The sequence below is a fragment of the Oncorhynchus mykiss genome, chromosome 2 (genome assembly GCF_057628025.1).
Source record: "Oncorhynchus mykiss isolate SJ-2025 chromosome 2, ASM5762802v1, whole genome shotgun sequence".
Lineage (NCBI taxonomy): Eukaryota > Metazoa > Chordata > Actinopteri > Salmoniformes > Salmonidae > Oncorhynchus > Oncorhynchus mykiss.
Window position 1 is genome coordinate 1743758 of NC_143023.1, and position 23743 is coordinate 1767500.

A 23743-nucleotide genomic window follows, 5' to 3' on the forward strand; every position below is an offset into this window, starting at 1 on the left:
AATAAACTATCTGGCTTATATTATATATATATATATATATATATAATAAGAGGTAAAGACGAATACACAGACGACATGGAAAACACACTGAACTCACCATGGGGGGACCATGTCTTCGCCCACCTCCCATTTCCTGTGTGTCTGTTTTATGAATAAAAGAAGAAAAAACCAGTCAGTCAGCCAGCCAGTCAGCCAGCCAGCCAGCCAGCCAGCCAGCCAGCCAGCCAGCCAGCCAGCCAGCCAGCCAGCCAGCCAGCCAGCCAGCCAGTCAGCCAGCCAGCCAGTCAGCCAGTCAGTCAGCCAGTCAGCCAGTCAGCCAGCCAGTCAGCCACTCAGCCAGCCAGCCAGTCAGTCAGCCAGTCAGCCAGCCAGCCAGCCAGTCAACGTTACAGAACAATCACACTGACAAACTCACAGCTCAAACTATTCAAGGTCTTCCCAGCGAAAGGATAAGAGATAAGAGATTATTCCTTTTGTTACTTTTTTTCTCCAGGAAAGAAGTCATTCATGTAAGTGAAAACACTGACCCCATTAATGGAGAAACACATCAGCCTTTTAGGAAACACTTTCAGTCATAGCTGGATATCCTATAGTAATACCAGGTAGACAGATACCTGGAAACACATTCAGTCATAGCTGGATATCCTACAGAAATACCAGGTAGACAGATACCTGGAAACACATTCAGTCATAGCTGGATATCCTACAGAAATACCAGGTAGACAGATACCTGGTAACACATTCAGTCATAGCTGGATATCCTATAGTAATACCAGGTAGACAGATACCTGGTAACACATTCAGTCATAGCTGGATATCCTACAGAAATACCAGGTAGACAGATACCTGGTAACACATTCAGTCATAGCTGGATATCCTATAGAAATACCAGGTAGACAGATACCTGGTAACACGTTCAGTCATAGCTGGATATCCTATAGAAATACCAGGTAGACAGATACCTGGAATCACATTCAGTCATAGCTGGATATCCTATAGTAATACCAGGTAGACAGATACCTGGTAACACGTTCAGTCATAGCTGGATATCCTATAGAAATACCAGGTAGACAGATACCTGGAAACACATTCAGTCATAGCTGGATATCCTATAGTAATACCAGGTAGACAGATACCTGGTAACACATTCAGTCATAGCTGGATATCCTATAGAGATACCAGGTAGACAGATACCTGGAATCACATTCAGTCATAGCTGGATATCCTATAGTAATACCAGGTAGACAGATACCTGGTAACACATTCAGTCATAGCTGGATATCCTATAGAGATACCAGGTAGACAGATACCTGGAATCACATTCAGTCATAGCTGGATATCCTATAGTAATACCAGGTAGACAGATACCTGGAAACACTGCGACGGCTAGTCAAAAGCACTGAGACGGCGGCTAGCCTAAAACACTGCTATAGTATCTATCCATGTATCTTTTAGTTATTGATTCATTATTACCTAAAGTGCTGTCGCTAGGCTCGTCAAGATGGGGAATGTCCCCTCTCTGTCTCCTCTGCTGACGATCCCTGTGTCTCCTCCGGTACTGAAACTCTGCATACTCCTGTAGGGTCAGCCACATGACACACCATGAGGTCACAGGTCGTACGTCATACCGTACACACACACATTGAATAAACAGAAAACAATACCTTATAAAAAGCCGTGAATGTATAATTATTGTGCAATTTATAACTGTAGCAGCTCTATTAGCTTCCTAATAGTCATGATTTAAAAATATAACAGTTAGCTAGATATTAGCTAGATATTCAGAACTACAACAGCTAGCTAGATATTCAGAACTGCAACAGCTAGCTAGATATTCAGAACTGCAACAGCTAGCTAGATATTCAGAACTACAACAGCTAGCTAGATATTCAGAACTCAACAGTTAGCTAGCTTGATATTCAGAACTACAACAGTTAGCTAGCTTGATATTCAGAACTACAACAGCTAGCTAGATATTCAGAACTACAACAACTAGCTAGATATTCAGAACTACAACAGCTAGCTAGATATTCAGAACTACAACAGCTAGCTAGATATTCAGAACTACAACAGTTAGCTAGCTTGATATTCAGAACTACAACAGCTAGCTAGCTTGATATTCAGAACTACAACAGCTAGCTAGATATTCAGAACTACAACAGCTAGCTAGATATTCCGAACTACAACAGCTAGCTAGATATTCAGAACTACAACAGCTAGCTAGATATTCAGAACTGCAACAGCTAGCTAGCTTGATATTCAGAACTACAACAGTTAGCTAGATATGTACTTACCTCAGGAGATGCAAAGCCCAAATACTCCCAGTCCCACGTGCCACCTCCAAAACTAGAAATACAAAAAGTGCAATGTAAATAGCAGCTATTCTGTTAAGTTATTTAAAACACTTCAATTAGTGGAGAGAGAGAGAGAGAGAACAGAACACAGCAACTGCACGAGAAAACATCCCGAGTGAAAACACAATGGGGGGGTGACCTTCATCTCCAATTGATTGATTTGGGGATTGAAAGGGTTTGTGAGGGGTCCCCCACCTGCGTCTAGGGGCCTCTGGGGAGTCGCTGGGGGCCACCCCCCGGGCGACGGAGGCCAGGAACTCCTGTCTCTTCTGCTGCACCAAACAGGCCGCTCGGATGATCTTGTGACGGGGAGTTCGGAGGTAAGGACGGTTGACTTTCTGAGCTAGGTCCTCTGTCACCATCTCCAAGTCAGTCTACACACAGACAGGAAGAGGCCAAACAAAAAGTATACAAACTGTAGAGGACAATGTATCTCTTAGCTGTATAGTGTGAGGAAGTCATTAACGAAGAGAGTAAAAAGGGTTCCTCACAACAAGATCTGTTATTTTAAAACCTCGGTGTTTGAGAGGAAGTCGGTTTAAAACCTCAGTGTTTGAGAGGAAGTCTGTTTAAAACCTCAGTGTTTGAGAGGAAGTCTGTTTAAAACCTCAGTGTTTGAGAGGAAGTCGGTTTAAAACCTCAGTGTTTGAGAGGAAGTCTGTTTAAAACCTCAGTGTTTGAGAGGAAGTCGGGTTTAAAACCTCAGTGTTTGAGAGGAAGTCGGGTTTAAAACCTCAGTGTTTGAGAGGAAGTAGGTTTTTTTTGACAAGACATTTCAGATGTTTTATATAATCCTCTCTCTTAAGATCCGTCCGTACCTGCATAAGTTCAAAAATCTCTTTCTTGGTGGATTTGATCTCCAGGAAGAAGCCGTAGGGGTAAGAGCACTTGAGGATGCGACGCGTCTTCAGCAGCTCCAGTACAGCGTCTTCAATGAACGTAGTGTCAGGCGGGCCTCCGTCTCCTGACAGAGAGAAGAAGAGATCACGGATCAGGATTACTCACGCTCTCATACACACCGACTCCATCATATCACATTCAGAAGACAAAAAGAAAAGTGATAGATTTCAAGTACTTTAAGAGAGTGTCTTTAATACATATCCACTGATTTCAGTCTGTGTGTTGGTCTATTTATTTGACAAATGGTTGTCTGCAAAAAACTAAATGGAACAAAACGATGAAAAAAAAACCACATTGACATGACGCGAACATCCACATACGTCCACTTAAGGCTCTGCTCAGCTGTTCCATCTTGTCTTTGGCGGTCTTCAACAGGCGCTGCTCCAGCTAGATGGAAGGACAGACAAGGTAAAGGTCCCACTACAGGACTTACTAAAGCTACATGACATTTAAACAAAACCCAGCTCTGCCCTACTTACCTGGACAGGGTCGTCAGGCTACACCAGGACTTACTAAAGCTATTTACCTGGTAACTGTGTTCATGGTTCTGGAAGCGTGTGTAGTAATGCATGAAGCGGTCCAGTTCCTGGAATCCCTTGTGCTTCTTCTCAGCCTGCAATGACAAGAAGACGAGAGAAAAAATATATGTATATATTTTTAAAAACACTATACATTTATATAGCTTATAATGGACCTATATATTCATATGAATAATAACAGACCTATATATTTATATAACAGACCTATATATTTACATAACAGACCTATATATTTATATGAATTATAACAGACCTATATATTTATATAACAGACCTATATATTTATATGAATTATAACAGACCTATATATTTATATGAATTATAACAGACCTATATATTTATATGAATTATAACAGACCTATATATTTATATGAATTATAACAGACCTATATATTTATATGAATTATAACAGACCTATATATTTATATGAATTATAAAAGACCTATATATTTATATAACAGACCTATATATTTATATAACAGACCTATATATTTATATGAATTATAACAGACCTATATATTTATATGAATTATAACAGACCTATATATTTATATGAATTATAAAAGACCTATATATTTATATAACAGACCTATATATTTATATAACAGACCTATATATTTATATGAATTATAACAGACCTATATATTTATATAACAGACCTATATATTTATATGAATTATAACAGACCTATATATTTATATGAATTATAACAGACCTATATATTTATATGAATTATAACAGACCTATATATTTATATAACAGACCTATATATTTATATGAATTATAACAGACCTATATATTTATATAACAGACTTACCTGGTAGCTGTGTTCATGGTAGCTGTGTTCATATTTATATGAATTATAACAGACCTATATATTTATATAACAGACCTATATATTTATATGAATTATAACAGACCTATATATTTATATAACAGACCTATATATTTATATAATGGACCTATATATTCATATGAATTATAACAGACCTATATATTTATATGAATTATAACAGACCTATATATTTATATAATGGACCTATATATTTATATAATGGACCTATATATTTATATGAATTATAACAGACCTATATATTTATATGAATTATAACAGACTTATATATTTATATAACAGACCTATATATTTATATAACAGACCTATATATTTATATGAATTATAACAGACCTATATATTTATATGAATTATAACAGACCTATATATTTATATAACAGACCTATATATTTATATAACAGACCTATATATTTATATGAATTATAACAGACCTATATATTTATATAACAGACCTATATATTTATATAACAGACCTATATATTTATATGAATTATAACAGACCTATATATTTATATAACAGACCTATATATTTATATAACAGACCTATATATTTATATGAATTATAACAGACCTATATATTTATATAACAGACCTATATATTTATATAACAGACCTATATATTTATATGAATTATAACAGACCTATATATTTATATGAATTATAACAGACCTATATATTTATATAACAGACCTATATATATTTATATGAATTATAACAGACCTATATATTTATATGAATTATAACAGACCTATATATTTATATAACAGACCTATATATTTATATAACAGACCTATATATTTATATAACAGACCTATATATTTATATGAATTATAACAGACCTATATATTTATATAACAGACCTATATATTTATATGAATTATAACAGACCTATATATTTATATGAATTATAACAGACCTATATATTTATATGAATTATAACAGACCTATATATTTATATAACGGACCTATATATTTATATGAATTATAACAGACCTATATATTTATATAACAGACCTATATATTTATATGAATTATAACAGACCTATATATTTATATGAATTATAACAGACCTATATATTTATATGAATTATAACAGACCTATATATTTATATGAATTATAACAGACCTATATAATTATATGAATTATAACAGACCTATATATTCATATGAATTATAACAGACCTATATATTTATATGAATTATAACAGACCTATATATTTATATAACAGACCTATATATTTATATGAATTATAACAGACCTATATATTTACATAACAGACCTATATATTTATATAAATTATAACAGACCTATATATTTATATGAATTATAACAGACCTATATATTTATATGAATTATAACAGACCTATATATTTATATGAATTATAACAGACCTATATATTTATATGAATTATAACAGACCTATATATTTATATGAATTATAACAGACCTATATATTTATATGAATTATAACAGACCTATATATTTATATAACAGGCCTATATATTTATATAACAGACCTATATATTTATATAACAGACCTATATATTTATATGAATTATAACAGACCTATATATTTATATGAATTATAACAGACCTATATATTTATATGAATTATAACAGACCTATATATTTATATAACAGACCTATATATTTATATGAATTATAACAGACCTATATATTTATATAACGGACCTATATATTTATATAACAGACCTATATATTTATATAACAGACCTATATATTTATATGAATTATAACAGACCTATATATTTATATGAATTATAACAGACCTATATATTTATATGAATTATAACAGACCTATATATTTATATAACTGACCTATATATTTATATGAATTATAACAGACCTATATATTTATATGAATTATAACAGACCTATATATTTATATGAATTATAACAGACCTATATATTTATATGAATTATAACAGACCTATATATTCATATGAATTATAACAGACCTATATATTTATATGAATTATAACAGACCTATATATTCATATGAATTATAACAGACCTATATATTTATATAACAGACCTATATATTTATATGAATTATAACAGACCTATATATTTATATGAATTATAACAGACCTATATATTCATATGAATTATAACGGACCTATATATTTATATGAATTATAACAGACCTATATATTTATATAACAGACCTATATATTTATATGAATTATAACAGACCTATATATTTATATGAATTATAACAGACCTATATATTTATATGAATTATAACAGACCTATATATTTATATAACAGACCTATATATTTATATGAATTATAAAAGACCTATATATTTATATAACAGACCTATATATTTATATAACAGACCTATATATTTATATAACAGACCTATATATTTATATGAATTGTAACAGACCTATATATTTATATGAATTATAACAGACCTATATATTTATATGAATTATAACAGACCTATATATTTATATGAATTATAACAGACCTATATATTTATATAACAGACCTATATATTTATATGAATTATAACAGACCTATATATTTATATAACAGACCTATATATTTATATAACAGACCTATATATTTATATAACAGACCTATATATTTATATGAATTATAACAGACCTATATATTTATATAACAGACCTATATATTTATATGAATTATAACAGACCTATATATTTATATAACAGACCTATATATTTATATGAATTATAACAGACCTATATATTTATATGAATTATAACAGACATATATATTTATATGAATTATAACAGACCTATATATTTATATGAATTATAACAGACCTATATATTTATATAACAGACCTATATATTTATATGAATTATAACAGACCTATATATTTATATAACAGACCTATATATTTATATGAATTATAACAGACCTATATATTTATATGAATTATAACAGACCTATATATTTATATAACAGACCTATATATTTATATGAATTATAACAGACCTATATATTTATATGAATTATAACAGACCTATATATTTATATGAATTATAACAGACCTATATATTTATATGAATTATAACAGACCTATATATTTATATGAATTATAACAGACCTATATATTTATATAACAGACCTATATATTTATATGAATTATAACAGACCTATATATTTATATAACAGACCTATATATTTATATAACAGACCTATATATTTATATGAATTATAACAGACCTATATATTTATATGAATTATAACAGACCTATATATTTATATAACAGACCTATATATTTATATGAATTATAACAGACCTATATATTTATATGAATTATAACAGACCTATATATTTAAATGAATTATAACAGACCTATATATTTATATGAATTATAACAGACCTATATATTTATATAACAGACCTATATATTTATATGAATTATAACAGACCTATATATTTATATGAATTATAACAGACCTATATATTTATATGAATTATAACAGACCTATATATTTATATGAATTATAACAGACCTATATATTCATGTGAATTATAACAGACCTATATATTTATATGAATTATAACAGACCTATATATTCATATGAATTATAACAGACCTATATATTTATATAACAGACCTATATATTTCTATGAATTATAACAGACCTATATATTTATATGAATTATAACAGACCTATATATTCATATGAATTATAACAGACCTATATATTTATATAACGGACCTATATATTTATATGAATTATAACAGACCTATATATTTATATAACAGACCTATATATTTATATGAATTATAACAGACCTATATATTTATATGAATTATAACAGACCTATATATTTATATGAATTATAACAGACCTATATATTTATATAACAGACCTATATATTTATATGAATTATAAAAGACCTATATATTTATATAACAGACCTATATATTTATATAACAGACCTATATATTTATATAACATACCTATATATTTATATAACAGACCTATATATTTATATGAATTGTAACAGACCTATATATTTATATGAATTATAACAGACCTATATATTTATATGAATTATAACAGACCTATATATTTATATGAATTATAACAGACCTATATATTTATATAACAGACCTATATATTTATATGAATTATAACAGACCTATATATTTATATAACAGACCTATATATTTATATAACAGACCTATATATTTATATAACAGACCTATATATTTATATGAATTATAACAGACCTATATATTTATATAACAGACCTATATATTTATATGAATTATAACAGACCTATATATTTATATAACAGACCTATATATTTATATGAATTATAACAGACCTATATATTTATATGAATTATAACAGACATATATATTTATATGAATTACAACAGACCTATATATTTATATGAATTATAACAGACCTATATATTTATATAACAGACCTATATATTTATATGAATTATAACAGACCTATATATTTATATAACTGACCTATATATTTATATAACAGACCTATATATTTATATGAATTATAACAGACCTATATATTTATATAACAGACCTATATATTTATATAACAGACCTATATATTTATATGAATTATAACAGACCTATATATTTATATGAATTATAACAGACCTATATATTTATATGAATTATAACAGACCTATATATTTATATGAATTATAACAGACCTATATATTTATATGAATTATAACAGACCTATATATTTATATAACAGACCTATATATTTATATGAATTATAACAGACCTATATATTTATATGAATTATAACAGACCTATATATTTATATGAATTATAACAGACCTATATATTTATATGAATTATAACAGACCTATATATTTATATGAATTATAACAGACCTATATATTTATATAACAGACCTATATATTTATATGAATTATAACAGACCTATATATTTATATAACAGACCTATATATTTATATGAATTATAACAGACCTATATATTCATATGAATTATAACAGACCTATATATTTATATGAATTATAACAGACCTATATATTTATATAACAAACCTATATATTTATATGAATTATAACAGACCTATATATTTATATAACAGACCTATATATTTATATGAATTATAACAGACCTATATATTTATATAACAGACCTATATATTTATATGAATTATAACAGACCTATATATTTATATGAATTATAACAGACCTATATATTTATATGAATTGTAACAGACCTATATATTTATATGAATTGTAACAGAACTATATATTTATATGAATTGTAACAGACCTATATATTTATATGAATTATAACAGACCTATATATTTATATGAATTGTAACAGACCTATATATTTATATGAATTATAACAGACATATATATTTATATGAATTATAACAGACCTATATATTTATATGAATTATAACAGACCTATATATTTATATGAATTATAACAGACCTATATATTTATATGAATTATAACAGACCTATATATTTATATAACAGACCTATATATTTATATGAATTATAACAGACCTATATATTTATATGAATTATAACAAACCTATATATTTATATGAATTGTAACAGACCTATATATTTATATGAATTGTAACAGACCTATATATTTATATGAATTATAACAGACCTATATATTTATATAACAGACCTATATATTTATATGAATTGTAACAGACCTATATATTTATATGAATTATAACAGACCTATATATTTATATGAATTATAACGGACCTATATATTTATATGAATTATAACAGACCTATATATTTATATGAATTGTAACAGACCTGTATATTTATATGAATTATAACAGACCTATATATTTATATGAATTGTAACAGACCTGTATATTTATATGAATTATAACAGACCTATATATTTATATGAATTATAACAGACCTATATATTTATATGAATTATAACAGACCTATATATTTATATGAATTGTAACAGACCTGTATATTTATATGAATTATAACAGACCTATATATTTATATGAATTATAACAGACCTATATATTTATATGAATTATAACAGACCTATATATTTATATGAATTGTAACAGACCTATATATTTATATGAATTATAACAGACCTATATATTTATATGAATTATAACAGACCTATATATTTATATGAATTATAACAGACCTATATATTTATATGAATTATAACAGACCTATATATTTATATGAATTGTAACAGACCTATATATTTATATGAATTATAACAGACCTATATATTTATATGAATTATAACAGACATATACATGTTCAAATAACTGCCCTATTTCGGGCCTGTAAATTGATTTAGAAAACAAAATCGGTCCAAAAAGTATGGGCCCAACGTTGAATGTCTAAATCCCGATGTGGCCGTCCAGACAAAATGATTCCCCACCCTGCTCTAGTCTTCCTGATGTGGCCCCACCCTGCTCTAGTCCTCCTGATGTGGCCCCACCCTGCTCTAGTCCTCCTGATGTGGCCCCACCCTGCTCTAGTCCTCCTGATGTGGCCCCACCCTGCTCTAGTCCTCCTGATGTGGCCCCACCCTGCTCTAGTCCTCCTGATGTGGCCCCACCTCGCTCTAGTCTTCCCGATGTGGCCCCACCCTGCTCTAGTCTTCCCGATGTGGCCCCACCCTGCTCTAGTCTTCCTGATGTGGCCCCACCCTGCTCTAGTCTTCCTGATGTGGCCTCACCCTGCTCTAGTCTTCCTGATGTGGCCCACCCTGCTCTAGTCTTCCTGATGTGGCCCCACCCTGCTCTAGTCTTCCTGATGTGGCCCCACCCTGCTCTAGTCTTCCTGATGTGGCCCCACCTCGCTCTAGTCTTCCTGATGTGGCCCCACCTCGCTCTAGTCTTCCTGATGTGGCCCCACCCTGCTCTAGTCTCTAGACTCACAGTGAGTCCCAAACGGCATCCTATTACCTATATAGTGTACTACTTTTAACCAGAGCCTATAGGGAATAGGTGATAGGGTGTCATAATCCCTATATAGTGCACTACTTTTAACCAGAGCCTATGAGGGATAGGTGATAGGGTGTCATAATCCCTATATAGTGCACTACTTTTAACCAGAGCCTATGAGGGATAGGTGATAAGGTGTCGATTCAGCCAGCCACAGTGTCCTCTGCCAGCAATGACAAAACAACCGATTCTTATTGCCTCTCAGTCTCTCATCTCTCCCTGGCAGGGCTGGTCTTGGTGAGTGGAGTACAGCAATATAACACAGGACAAAGGTGAACTGCAGAAGTACATCTCTCCCTGGCAGGGCTGGTCTTGGTGAGTGGAGTACAGCAATATAACACAGGACAAAGGTGAACTGCAGAAGTACATCTCTCCCTGGCAGGGCTGGTCTTGGTGAGTGGAGTACAGCAATTTAACACAGGAGTGAGTGAGTGAGGGAGTGAGTGAGTGAGTGAGTGAGTGAGTGAGTGAGTGAGTGAGTGAGTGAGTGAGTGAAAGAGTGAGTGAGTGAGTGAGTGAAAGAGTGAGTGAGTGAGTGAGTGAAAGAGTGAGTGAGTGAGTGAGTGAGTGAAAGAGTGAGTGAGTGAGTGAGTGAAAGAGTGAGTGAGTGAGTGAGTGAGTGAGTGAGTGAAAGAGTGAGTGAGTGAGTGAGTGAGTGAGTGAAAGAGTGAGTGAGTGAGTGAAAGAGTGAGTGAGTGAGAGTGAGTGAGTGAAAGAGTGAGATAGTGAAAGAGTGAAAGAGTGAGAGTGAAAGAGTGAGTGAGTGAAAGAGTGAGTGAGTGAAAGAGTGAGTGAGTGAGTGAGTGAAAGAGTGAGTGAGTGAGTGAAAGAGTGAGTGAGTGAGTGAGTGAAAGAGTGAGTGAGTGAGTGAGTGAGTGAAAGAGTGAGTGAGTGAGTGAGTGAGTGAAAGAGTGAGTGAGTGAGTGAAAGAGTGAGTGAGTGAGTGAGTGAGAGTGAGTGAGTGAAAGAGTGAGTGAGTGAAAGAGTGAGATAGTGAAAGAGTGAAAGAGTGAGAGTGAAAGAGTGAGTGAGTGAAAGAGTGAGTGAGTGAAAGAGTGAAAGAGTGAGAGAGTGAGTGAGAGAGTGAGTGAGAGAGTGAGAGAGTGAGAGAGTGAGAGAGTGAAAGAGTGAAAGAGTGAGAGAGTGAGTGAGAGAGTGAGTGAGAGAGTGAGAGAGTGAGAGAGTGAAAGAGTGAGAGAGTGAAAGAGTGAGAGAGTGAGAGAGTGAGCGAGTATGTGTGTATTCCACACCTCCACAGTCATGTCTTTGTTCTGCTCCTCCACCTGGTTGATGACCTCATAGCGGGTACAGCGGTAGTAACCTCCAGTAGACGAGCTGTGTTTCTTCCACTCCTCCAGACAGATCCAGCAGAAGTCATATTTACACTGCAGAGAGGGAGAGAGGGAAGAGGAGGTAGTCAGTCAGTAGCAGGACATACCAAGGCCCTAACCTCTGGTATGACTAAAGGTAGTCAGTCAGTAGCAGGAAATACCAAGGCCCTAACCTCTGGCATGACTAAATGTCAGTAGCAGGAAATACCAAGGCCCTAACCTCTGGCATGACTAAATGTCAGTAGCAGGAAATACCAAGGCCCTAACCTCTGGCATGACTAAATGTCAGTAGCAGGAAATACCAAGGCCCTAACCTCTGGCATGACTAAATGTCAGTAGCAGGACATACCAAGGCCCTAACCTCTGGCATGACTAAAGGTAGTCAGTCAGTAGCAGGAAATACCAAGGCCCTAACCTCTGGCATGACTAAATGTCAATAGCAGGACATACCAAGGCCCTAACCTCTGGCATGACTAAAGGTAGTCAGTCAGTAGCAGGAAATACCAAGGCCCTAACCTCTGGTATGACTAAATGTCAGTAGCAGGAAATACCAAGGCCCTAACCTCTGGTATGACTAAAGGTCAGTAGCAGGAAATACCAAGGCCCTAACCTCTGGCATGACTAAAGGTCAGTAGCAGGAAATACCAAGGCCCTAACCTCTGGCATGACTAAAGGTCAGTAGCAGGAAATACCAAGGCCCTAACCTCTGGCATGACTAAAGGTCAGTAGCAGGAAATACCAAGGCCCTAACCTCTGGCATGACTAAAGGTCAGTAGCAGGAAATACCAAGGCCGTAACCTCAGGCATGACTAAAGGTCAGTAGCAGGAAATACCAAGGCCCTAACCTCTGGCATGACTAAAGGTAGTCAGTCAGTAGCAGGAAATACCAAGGCCCTAACCTCTGGCATGACTAAAGGTCAGTAGCAGGAAATACCAAGGCCCTAACCTCTGGCATGACTAAAGGTAGTCAGTCAGTAGCAGGAAATACCAAGGCCCTAACCTCTGGCATGAGTAAAGGCAGTCAGTCAGTAGCAGGAAATACCAAGGCCCTAACCTCTGGCATGACTAAAGGTCAGTAGCAGGAAATACCAAGGCCCTAACCTCTGGCATGACTAAAGGTAGTCAGTCAGTAGCAGGACATACCAAGGCCCTACCCTCTGGCATGACTAAAGGTCAGTAGCAGGAAATACCAAGGCCCTAACCTCTGGCATGACTAAAGGTCAGTAGCAGGAAATACCAAGGCCCTAACCTCTGGCATGACTAAAGGTCAGTAGCAGGAAATACCAAGGCCCTAACCTCTAAAGCCTGGGACCCATAAGGGAGCCGGCCAAAGACGGTCTGTGGCTGGGTAGCTGGCCTGAAGCTCAAGAAGTTGCTGGAACGCGGACTGAACAAGAGTTTTCCCCCTGTGATTTAAAACTAATCAATGGTCCTCTATGTGTTCTCTTGATCTGCCAACAGGGAGTCACTCCATCCGTTTACACACCGTATACAGATCTATCCATCTGAGAGGAAATGTCCCGACTAAAGGTAAAACCACCGAACACTACTACCTTTCAACATGATTCACAGTCTGATTCAGCCCTCGGTGACTCCAACTAGAAACACGGCTTTGCTGGCTGTGTGGTGACGATGTAAAAAGGAAACTAAAACACAAAGCCAACTGCTGAAATCACTGTTGTCCTGAGGAGACAGGACTTGGATGGCACTCAAGATAATCTATAGTATATAGTGACTGACAGAGAGAGAGAAGAGAGTAACACACAGAGAGAGAGAGAGAGAGAGAGTAACAGAGAGAGAGAGAGAGAGAGAGGGGAAGAGAGAAGAGAGTAACACACAGAGAGAGAGAGAGAGAGAGTAACAGAGAGAGAGAGAACGAGAGGGGAAGAGAGAAGAGAGGAGAGAGTAACAGAGAGAGAAGAGAGTAACACACAGAGAGAGAGAGAGAGAAGAGAGAGAGTAACAGAGAGAGAGAGAGAGTAGAGGAGAGCGTAACAGAGAGAGAGAGAGTAACAGAGAGAGAGAGAGAACGACAACATCATGAAGTACAACAGGTCTGTCACTACAATATCATGTAGTACAACAGGTCTGTCACTACAGCATCATGTAGTACAACAGACCTGTCACTACAGCATCATGTAGTACAACAGACCTGTCACTACAACACTACAACATCATGTAGGACAACAGACATATCACTACAGCATCATGTAGTACAACAGACCTGTCACTACAGCACTACAACATCATGTAGGACAACAGACCTGTCACTACAGCACTACAACATCATGTAGTACAACAGACCTGTCACTACAGCATCATGTAGGACAACAGACCTGTCACTACAGCATCATGTAGTACAACAGACCTGTCACTACAACACTATAACATCATGTAGTACAACAGACCTGTCACTACAATATCATGTAGTACAACAGGTCTGTCACTACAGCATCATGTAGGACAACAGACCTGTCACTACAGCATCATGTAGTACAACAGACCTGTCACTACAGCATCATGTAGTACAACAGACCTGTCACTACAACACTATAACATCATGTAGTACAACAGACCTGTCACTACAGCACTACAACATCATGTAGTACAACAGACCTGTCACTACAACATCATGTAGTACAACAGACCTGTCACTACAACACTACAATATCATGTAGGACAACAGACCTGTCACTACAGCATCATGTAGGACAACAGACCTGTCACTACAACATCATGTAGTACAACAGACCTGTCACTACAGCACTACAACATCATGTAGGACAACAGACCTGTCACTACAACATCATGTAGGACAACAGACCTGTCACTACAACATCATGTAGTACAACAGACCTGTCACTACAGCACTACAACATCATGTAGTACAACAGACCTGTCACTACAACATCATGTAGGACAACAGACCTGTCACTACAACATCATGTAGTACAACAGACCTGTCACTACAGCATCATGTAGTACAACAGACCTGTCACTACAACATCATGTAGGACAACAGACCTGTCACTACAGCACTACAACATCATGTAGGACAACAGACCTGTCACTACAGCACTACAACATCATGTAGGACAACAGACCTGTCACTACAACATCATGTAGGACAACAGACCTGTCACTACAGCACTACAACATCATGTAGGACAACAGACCTGTCACTACAGCACTACAACATCATGTAGGACAACAGACCTGTCACTACAACATCATGTAGTACAACAGACCTGTCACTACAGCATCATGTAGGACAACAGACCTGTCACTACAACATCATGTAGTACAACAGACCTGTCACTACAGCACTACAACATCATGTAGGACAACAGACCTGTCACTACAGCATCATGTAGTACAACAGGCCTGTCACTACAGCACTACAACATCATGTAGTACAACAGACCTGTCACTACAACATCATGTAGGACAACAGACATATCACTACAGCACTACAACATCATGTAGGACAACAGACCTGTCACTAAAACATAATGTAGGACAACAGACATATCACTACAGCACTACAACATCATGTAGGACAACAGACCTGTCACTACAGCATCATGTAGTACAACAGACCTGTCACTACAGCATCATGTAGTACAACAGACCTGTCACTACAGCACTACAACATCATGTAGTACAACAGACCTGTCACTACAGCATCATGTAGTACAACAGGCCTGTCACTACAGCACTACAACATCATGTAGTACAACAGACCTGTCACTACAACACTACAACATCATGTAGTACAACAGACCTGTCACTACAGCACTACAACATCATGTAGTACAACAGACCTGTCACTACAGCACTACAACATCATGTAGGACAACAGACTTACACTACAACATCATGTAGGACAACAGACCTGTCACTACAGCACTACAACATCATGTAGGACAACAGACATATCACTACAGCACTACAACATCATGTAGGACAACAGACCTGTCACTACAGCACTACAACATCATGTAGGACAACAGACATATCACTACAGCACTACAACATCATGTAGGACAACAGACATATCACTACAGCACTACAACATCATGTAGGACAACAGACCTGTCACTACAACATCATGTAGTACAACAGACCTGTCACTACAGCACTACAACATCATGTAGTACAACAGACCTGTCACTACAGCACTACAACATCATGTAGGACAACAGACCTGTCACTACAGCATCATGTAGGACAACAGACCTGTCACTACAGCACTACAACATCATGTAGTACAACAGACCTGTCACTACAACATCATGTAGGACAACAGACCTGTCACTACAGCACTACAACATCATGTAGTACAACAGACCTGTCACTACAGCACTACAACATCATGTAGTACAACAGACCTGTCACTACAACATCATGTAGTACAACAGACATATCACTACAACATCATGTAGGACAACAGACCTGTCACTACAACATCATGTAGTACAACAGACATATCACTACAACATCATGTAGTACAACAGACCTGTCACTACAACATCATGTAGGACAACAGACCTGTCACTACAGCACTACAACATCATGTAGTACAACAGACCTGTCACTACAACACTACAACATCATGTAGTACAACAGACCTGTCACTACAACACTACAACATCATGTAGGACAACAGACCTGTCACTACAGCACTACAACATCATGTAGGACAACAGACCTGTCACTACAGCACTACAACATCATGTAGGACAACAGACCTGTCACTACAACATCATGTAGGACAACAGACCTGTCACTACAGCACTACAACATCATGTAGGACAACAGACCTGTCACTACAACATCATGTAGTACAACAGACCTGTCACTACAACACTACAACATCATGTAGGACAACAGACCTGTCACTACAACATCATGTAGTACAACAGACCTGTCACTACAACACTACAACATCATGTAGTACAACAGACCTGTCACTACAACACTACAACATCATGTAGGACAACAGACCTGTCACTACAGCACTACAACATCATGTAGTACAACAGACCTGTCACTACAACATCATGTAGGACAACAGACCTGTCACTACAACATCATGTAGGACAACAGACCTGTCACTACAGCATCATGTAGTACAACAGACCTGTCACTACAGCACTACAACATCATGTAGTACAACAGACCTGTCACTACAACATCATGTAGTACAACAGACCTGTCACTACAGCACTACAACATCATGTAGGACAACAGACCTGTCACTACAACATCATGTAGTACAACAGACCTGTCACTACAACACTACAACATCATGTAGGACAACAGACCTGTCACTACAGCACTACAACATCATGTAGTACAACAGACCTGTCACTACAACATCATGTAGTACAACAGACCTGTCACTACAACACTACAATATCATGTAGTACAACAGACATATCACTACAACATCATGTAGGACAACAGACCTGTCACTACAGCACTACAACATCATGTAGTACAACAGACCTGTCACTACAACATCATGTAGTACAACAGACCTGTCACTACAACACTACAACATCATGTAGTACAACAGACCTGTCACTACAGCACTACAACATCATGTAGTACAACAGACCTGTCACTACAGCACTACAACATCATGTAGTACAACAGACCTGTCACTACAACATCATGTAGTACAACAGACCTGTCACTACAGCATCATGTAGTACAACAGACCTGTCACTACAACATCATGTAGTACAACAGACCTGTCACTACAACATCATGTAGTACAACAGACCTGTCACTACAGCACTACAATATCATGTAGTACAACAGACCTGTCACTACAACATCATGTAGTACAACAGACCTGTCACTACAGCACTACAATATCATGTAGTACAACAGACCTGTCACTACAACATCATGTAGTACAACAGACCTGTCACTACAGCATCATGTAGTACAACAGACCTGTCACTACAGCACTACAATATCATGTAGTACAACAGACCTGTCACTACAACATCATGTAGTACAACAGACCTGTCACTACAGCACTACAACATCATGTAGGACAACAGACCTGTCACTACAACATCATGTAGGACAACAGACCTGTCACTACAGCACTACAACATCATGTAGTACAACAGACCTGTCACTACAACATCATGTAGGACAACAGACCTGTCACTACAACATCATGTAGGACAACAGACCTGTCACTACAGCACTACAACATCATGTAGTACAACAGACATATCACTACAGCACTACAACATCATGTAGGACAACAGACCTGTCACTACAGCACTACAACATCATGTAGTACAACAGACATATCACTACAACACTACAACATCATGTAGTACAACAGACCTGTCACTACAGCACTACAACATCATGTAGGACAACAGACCTGTCACTACAACATCATGTAGTACAACAGACCTGTCACTACAGCACTACAACATCATGTAGGACAACAGACCTGTCACTACAGCACTACAACATCATGTAGTACAACAGACCTGTCACTACAGCATCATGTAGGACAACAGACCTGTCACTACAACATCATGTAGTACAACAGACCTGTCACTACAACATCATGTAGTACAACAGACCTGTCACTACAGCATCATGTAGTACAACAGACCTGTCACTACAGCACTACAACATCATGTAGGACAACAGACCTGTCACTACAGCACTACAACATCATGTAGTACAACAGACCTGTCACTACAACACTACAACATCATGTAGTACAACAGACCTGTCACTACAGCACTACAACATCATGTAGTACAACAGACCTGTCACTACAGCATCATGTAGGACAACAGACCTGTCACTACAACATCATGTAGTACAACAGACCTGTCACTACAGCACTACAACATCATGTAGTACAACAGACATATCACTACAACATCATGTAGTACAACAGACCTGTCACTACAACATCATGTAGTACAACAGACCTGTCACTACAACATCATGTAGGACAACAGACCTGTCACTACAGCATCATGTAGTACAACAGACCTGTCACTACAGCACTACAACATCATGTAGGACAACAGACCTGTCACTACAACATCATGTAGGACAACAGACCTGTCACTACAGCACTACAACATCATGTAGTACAACAGACCTGTCACTACAGCACTACAACATCATGTAGTACAACAGACCTGTCACTACAGCATCATGTAGTACAACAGACCTGTCACTACAACATCATGTAGTACAACAGACATGTCACTACAACATCATGTAGTACAACAGACCTGTCACTACAGCACTACAACATCATGTAGTACAACAGACCTGTCACTACAACACTACAACATCATGTAGTACAACAGACCTGTCACTACAGCCTCATGTAGTACAACAGACCTGTCACTACAGCATCATGTAGTACAACAGACCTGTCACTACAACATCATGTAGGACAACAGACCTGTCACTACAACATCATGTAGTACAACAGACCTGTCACTACAACATCATGTAGGACAACAGACCTGTCACTATAGCACTACAACATCATGTAGTACAACAGACCTGTCACTACAACATCATGTAGGACAACAGACCTGTCACTACAACATCATGTAGGACAACAGACCTGTCACTATAGCACTACAACATCATGTAGTACAACAGACCTGTCACTATAGCACTACAACATCATGTAGTACAACAGACCTGTCACTATAGCACTACAACATCATGTAGGACAACAGACCTGTCACTATAGCACTACAACATCATGTAGTACAACAGACCTGTCACTACAACATCATGTAGGACAACAGACCTGTCACTACAGCACTACAACATCATGTAGGACAACAGACCTGTCACTACAGCATCATGTAGGACAACAGACCTGTCACTACAGCACTACAACATCATGTAGGACAACAGACCTGTCACTACAGCACTACAACATCATGTAGTACAACAGACCTGTCACTACAGCACTACAACATCATGTAGGACAACAGGACTGTCACTACAACATCATGTAGTACAACAGACCTGTCACTACAGCATCATGTAGGACAACAGACCTGTCACTACAACATCATGTAGTACAACAGACCTGTCACTACAACATCATGTAGTACAACAGACCTGTCACTACAACATCATGTAGGACAACAGACCTGTCACTACAACATCATGTAGTACAACAGACATATCACTACAACACTACAACATCATGTAGTACAACAGGACTGTCACTACAGCACTACAACATCATGTAGTACAACAGACCTGTCACTACAGCACTACAACATCAGGTAGGACAACAGACCTGTCACTACAGCACTACAACATCATGTAGTACAACAGACATATCACTACAACACTACAACATCATGTAGTACAACAGGACTGTCACTACAACACTACAACATCATGTAGTACAACAGGACTGTCACTACAACACTACAACATCATGTAGTACAACAGGACTGTCACTACAACATCATGTAGGACAACAGGCCTGTCACTACAGCACTACAACATCATGTAGTACAACAGACATATCACTACAGCACTACAACATCATGTAGGACAACAGGACTGTCACTACAACATCATGTAGGACAACAGGCCTGTCACTACAACAGGCCTGTCACTACAACCACACGTAGGACAACAGGCCTGTCACTACAACAGGCCTGTCACTACAACCACACGTAGGACAACAGGCCTGTCACTACAACAGGCCTGTCACTACAACCACACGTAGGACAACAGGCCTGTCACTACAACAGGCCTGTCACTACAACAGGCCTGTCACTACAACCACACGTAGGACAACAGGCCTGTCACTACAACAGGCCTGTCACTACAACAGGCCTGTCACTACAACATCATGTAGGACAACAGGCCTGTCACTACAGCCCTCAGGCTAGTACAGAGCTGACGACAGTCCCCAAGGCCCGTGTCTCTCTACTCTCAACATACCCATTCATCTCTTTCAGCTACAGCAGAACAGTCCTGGTGGATGTGATTTAGGCCTTTTGACAGATCTCTTCTCTCGTTTCTGGTTGTGTTGAATGTGACAACTTGAGACATGTTTTAAATGGCTGTTGGGAGTAGCCTAGTCACAGTTTTGACTTAAAATCAGCTTGAATATCTACGGCAAGACTTGACTGACTATCTAGCAATGATTACCAACCAACTTGACAGAGCTTGAAGAATTATTTTTTTTAAGAATAATGTGCAAATATTATTCAATCGAGGCGTGTAAAGGTCTTAGAGACTTACCCAGAAAGCCTCACAGCTGTAATCTCTGGCAAAGGTGATTCTACTATGTGACTCAGGGGCATGAATGAATACTTGTAGAAATATCTCATTTAAAAAATATTTCCTTTGCAATCAATTTGCAAACATTTCTAAAAAGATGTTTTCACTTTGTCATTAAGGGGTAGTTTGTGTAGAGGGGGTGAGAAAAACATTGAATCCATGTTGAATTCAGGCTGTAATACAACAATGTGGAATAAGTCAAGAGGTGTGAATACATTCTGAAGGTACTGTGCATTCAGAAAGCACTCACACCTCTTCACTTCTTCTCTATTTCGTTAGGTTACACAGCCTTATGCTAAAATTAAATTAAATAGTTTTTTTTCCCCCCCCTTGTCAATCTACACACAATAACTCATAATGACATCACAATACCTCATAATGACATCACAATACCTCATAATGACATCACAATACCTCATAATGACATCACAATACCTCATAATGACATCACAAAAAGTTTTTTTTTGTTTTTTTTGTCAAATGTAGTTAAAATTTAAACAACTGAAATACTACATTTCCATAAGTATTCAGACCCTTTACTCAGTACTTTGTTGAAGCACCTTTGGCAGCGATTACAGCCTCAAGTCTTCTTCAGTATGACGCTACAAGCTTGGCACACTTGTATTTGGGGAGTTTCTCCCATTCTTCTCTGCAGATCCTCTCAAGCTCTGTCAGGTTGGATGGGGAGCGTCGATGCACAGCTATTTTCAGGTCTCTCCATAAATGTTAGAACGGGTTCAAGTCCAGGCTCTGGCTGGGCCACTCAAGGACATTCAGAGACTTGTCCCGAAGCCACTCATGCATTGTCTTGGCTGTGTGCTTAGGGTTGCTGTCCTGTTGGAAGGTGAACCTTCACCCCAGTCTGAGGTCCTGAGTGCTCTGGAGCAGGTTTGCATCAAGGATCTCTCTGTACTTTGCTCTGTTCAGCTTTCCCTGGATCCTGACTAGTCTCCCAGCCCCTGCTGCTGTAAAACATCCCCACAGCATAATTCTGCCACAGCACTTTAATGTAGGGATGGTGCCAGGTTTCCTCCAGACGTGATGCTTGGCATTCAGGCCAAAGAGCAATCTTGGTTTCATCAGACCAGAGAATCTTGTTTCTCATGGTCTGAGAGTCCTTTAGGTGCCTTTTGGCAAACTCCAAGTGGGCTGTCATGTGCCTTTTACTGAGGAGTGGCTTCCGTCTGACCACTCTACCATAAAGGCCTGATTGGTGGAGTGCTGCAGAGATGGTTGTCCTTCTGGAAGATTCTCCCATCTCCATAGAGGAACTCTGGAGCTCTGTCAGAGTCACCATCGGGTTCATGGTCACCTCCCTGACCAAGGTCCTTCTCCCCTGATTCCTCAGTTTGGCCGGACTGCCAGCGCTAGGAAGAATCTTGTTTTTTTTTGCTTTGTCATTATGGGGTATTGTGACGTCATTATGGGG

The 23743-nt window shown here is 36.7% G+C and overlaps 1 protein-coding gene across 3 annotated transcripts in view; it reads right to left on the reverse strand.

Moving 5' to 3' along the window:
• The window catches only part of LOC110516483 (ankyrin repeat and IBR domain-containing protein 1), a 74513-nt gene that overhangs the window by 7551 nt on the left and 43219 nt on the right, over nt 1-23743 (reverse strand). For all 3 annotated transcript variants that reach the window (XR_016490611.1, XM_090215909.1, XM_090215914.1), the window contains 8 exons: nt 12898-13032; nt 3781-3867; nt 3575-3641; nt 3173-3318; nt 2550-2728; nt 2295-2346; nt 1474-1576; nt 98-141 (listed from right to left, as the gene is read on the reverse strand). Coding sequence is in view for 2 of the 3 variants with exons in the window: in XM_090215909.1 (XP_090072035.1) it covers nt 98-141; nt 1474-1576; nt 2295-2346; nt 2550-2728; nt 3173-3318; nt 3575-3641; nt 3781-3867; nt 12898-13032 (813 nt within the window). In the remaining variant the exon portion in view is untranslated. The remainder of the gene's footprint in view (nt 1-97; nt 142-1473; nt 1577-2294; nt 2347-2549; nt 2729-3172; nt 3319-3574; nt 3642-3780; nt 3868-12897; nt 13033-23743) is intronic.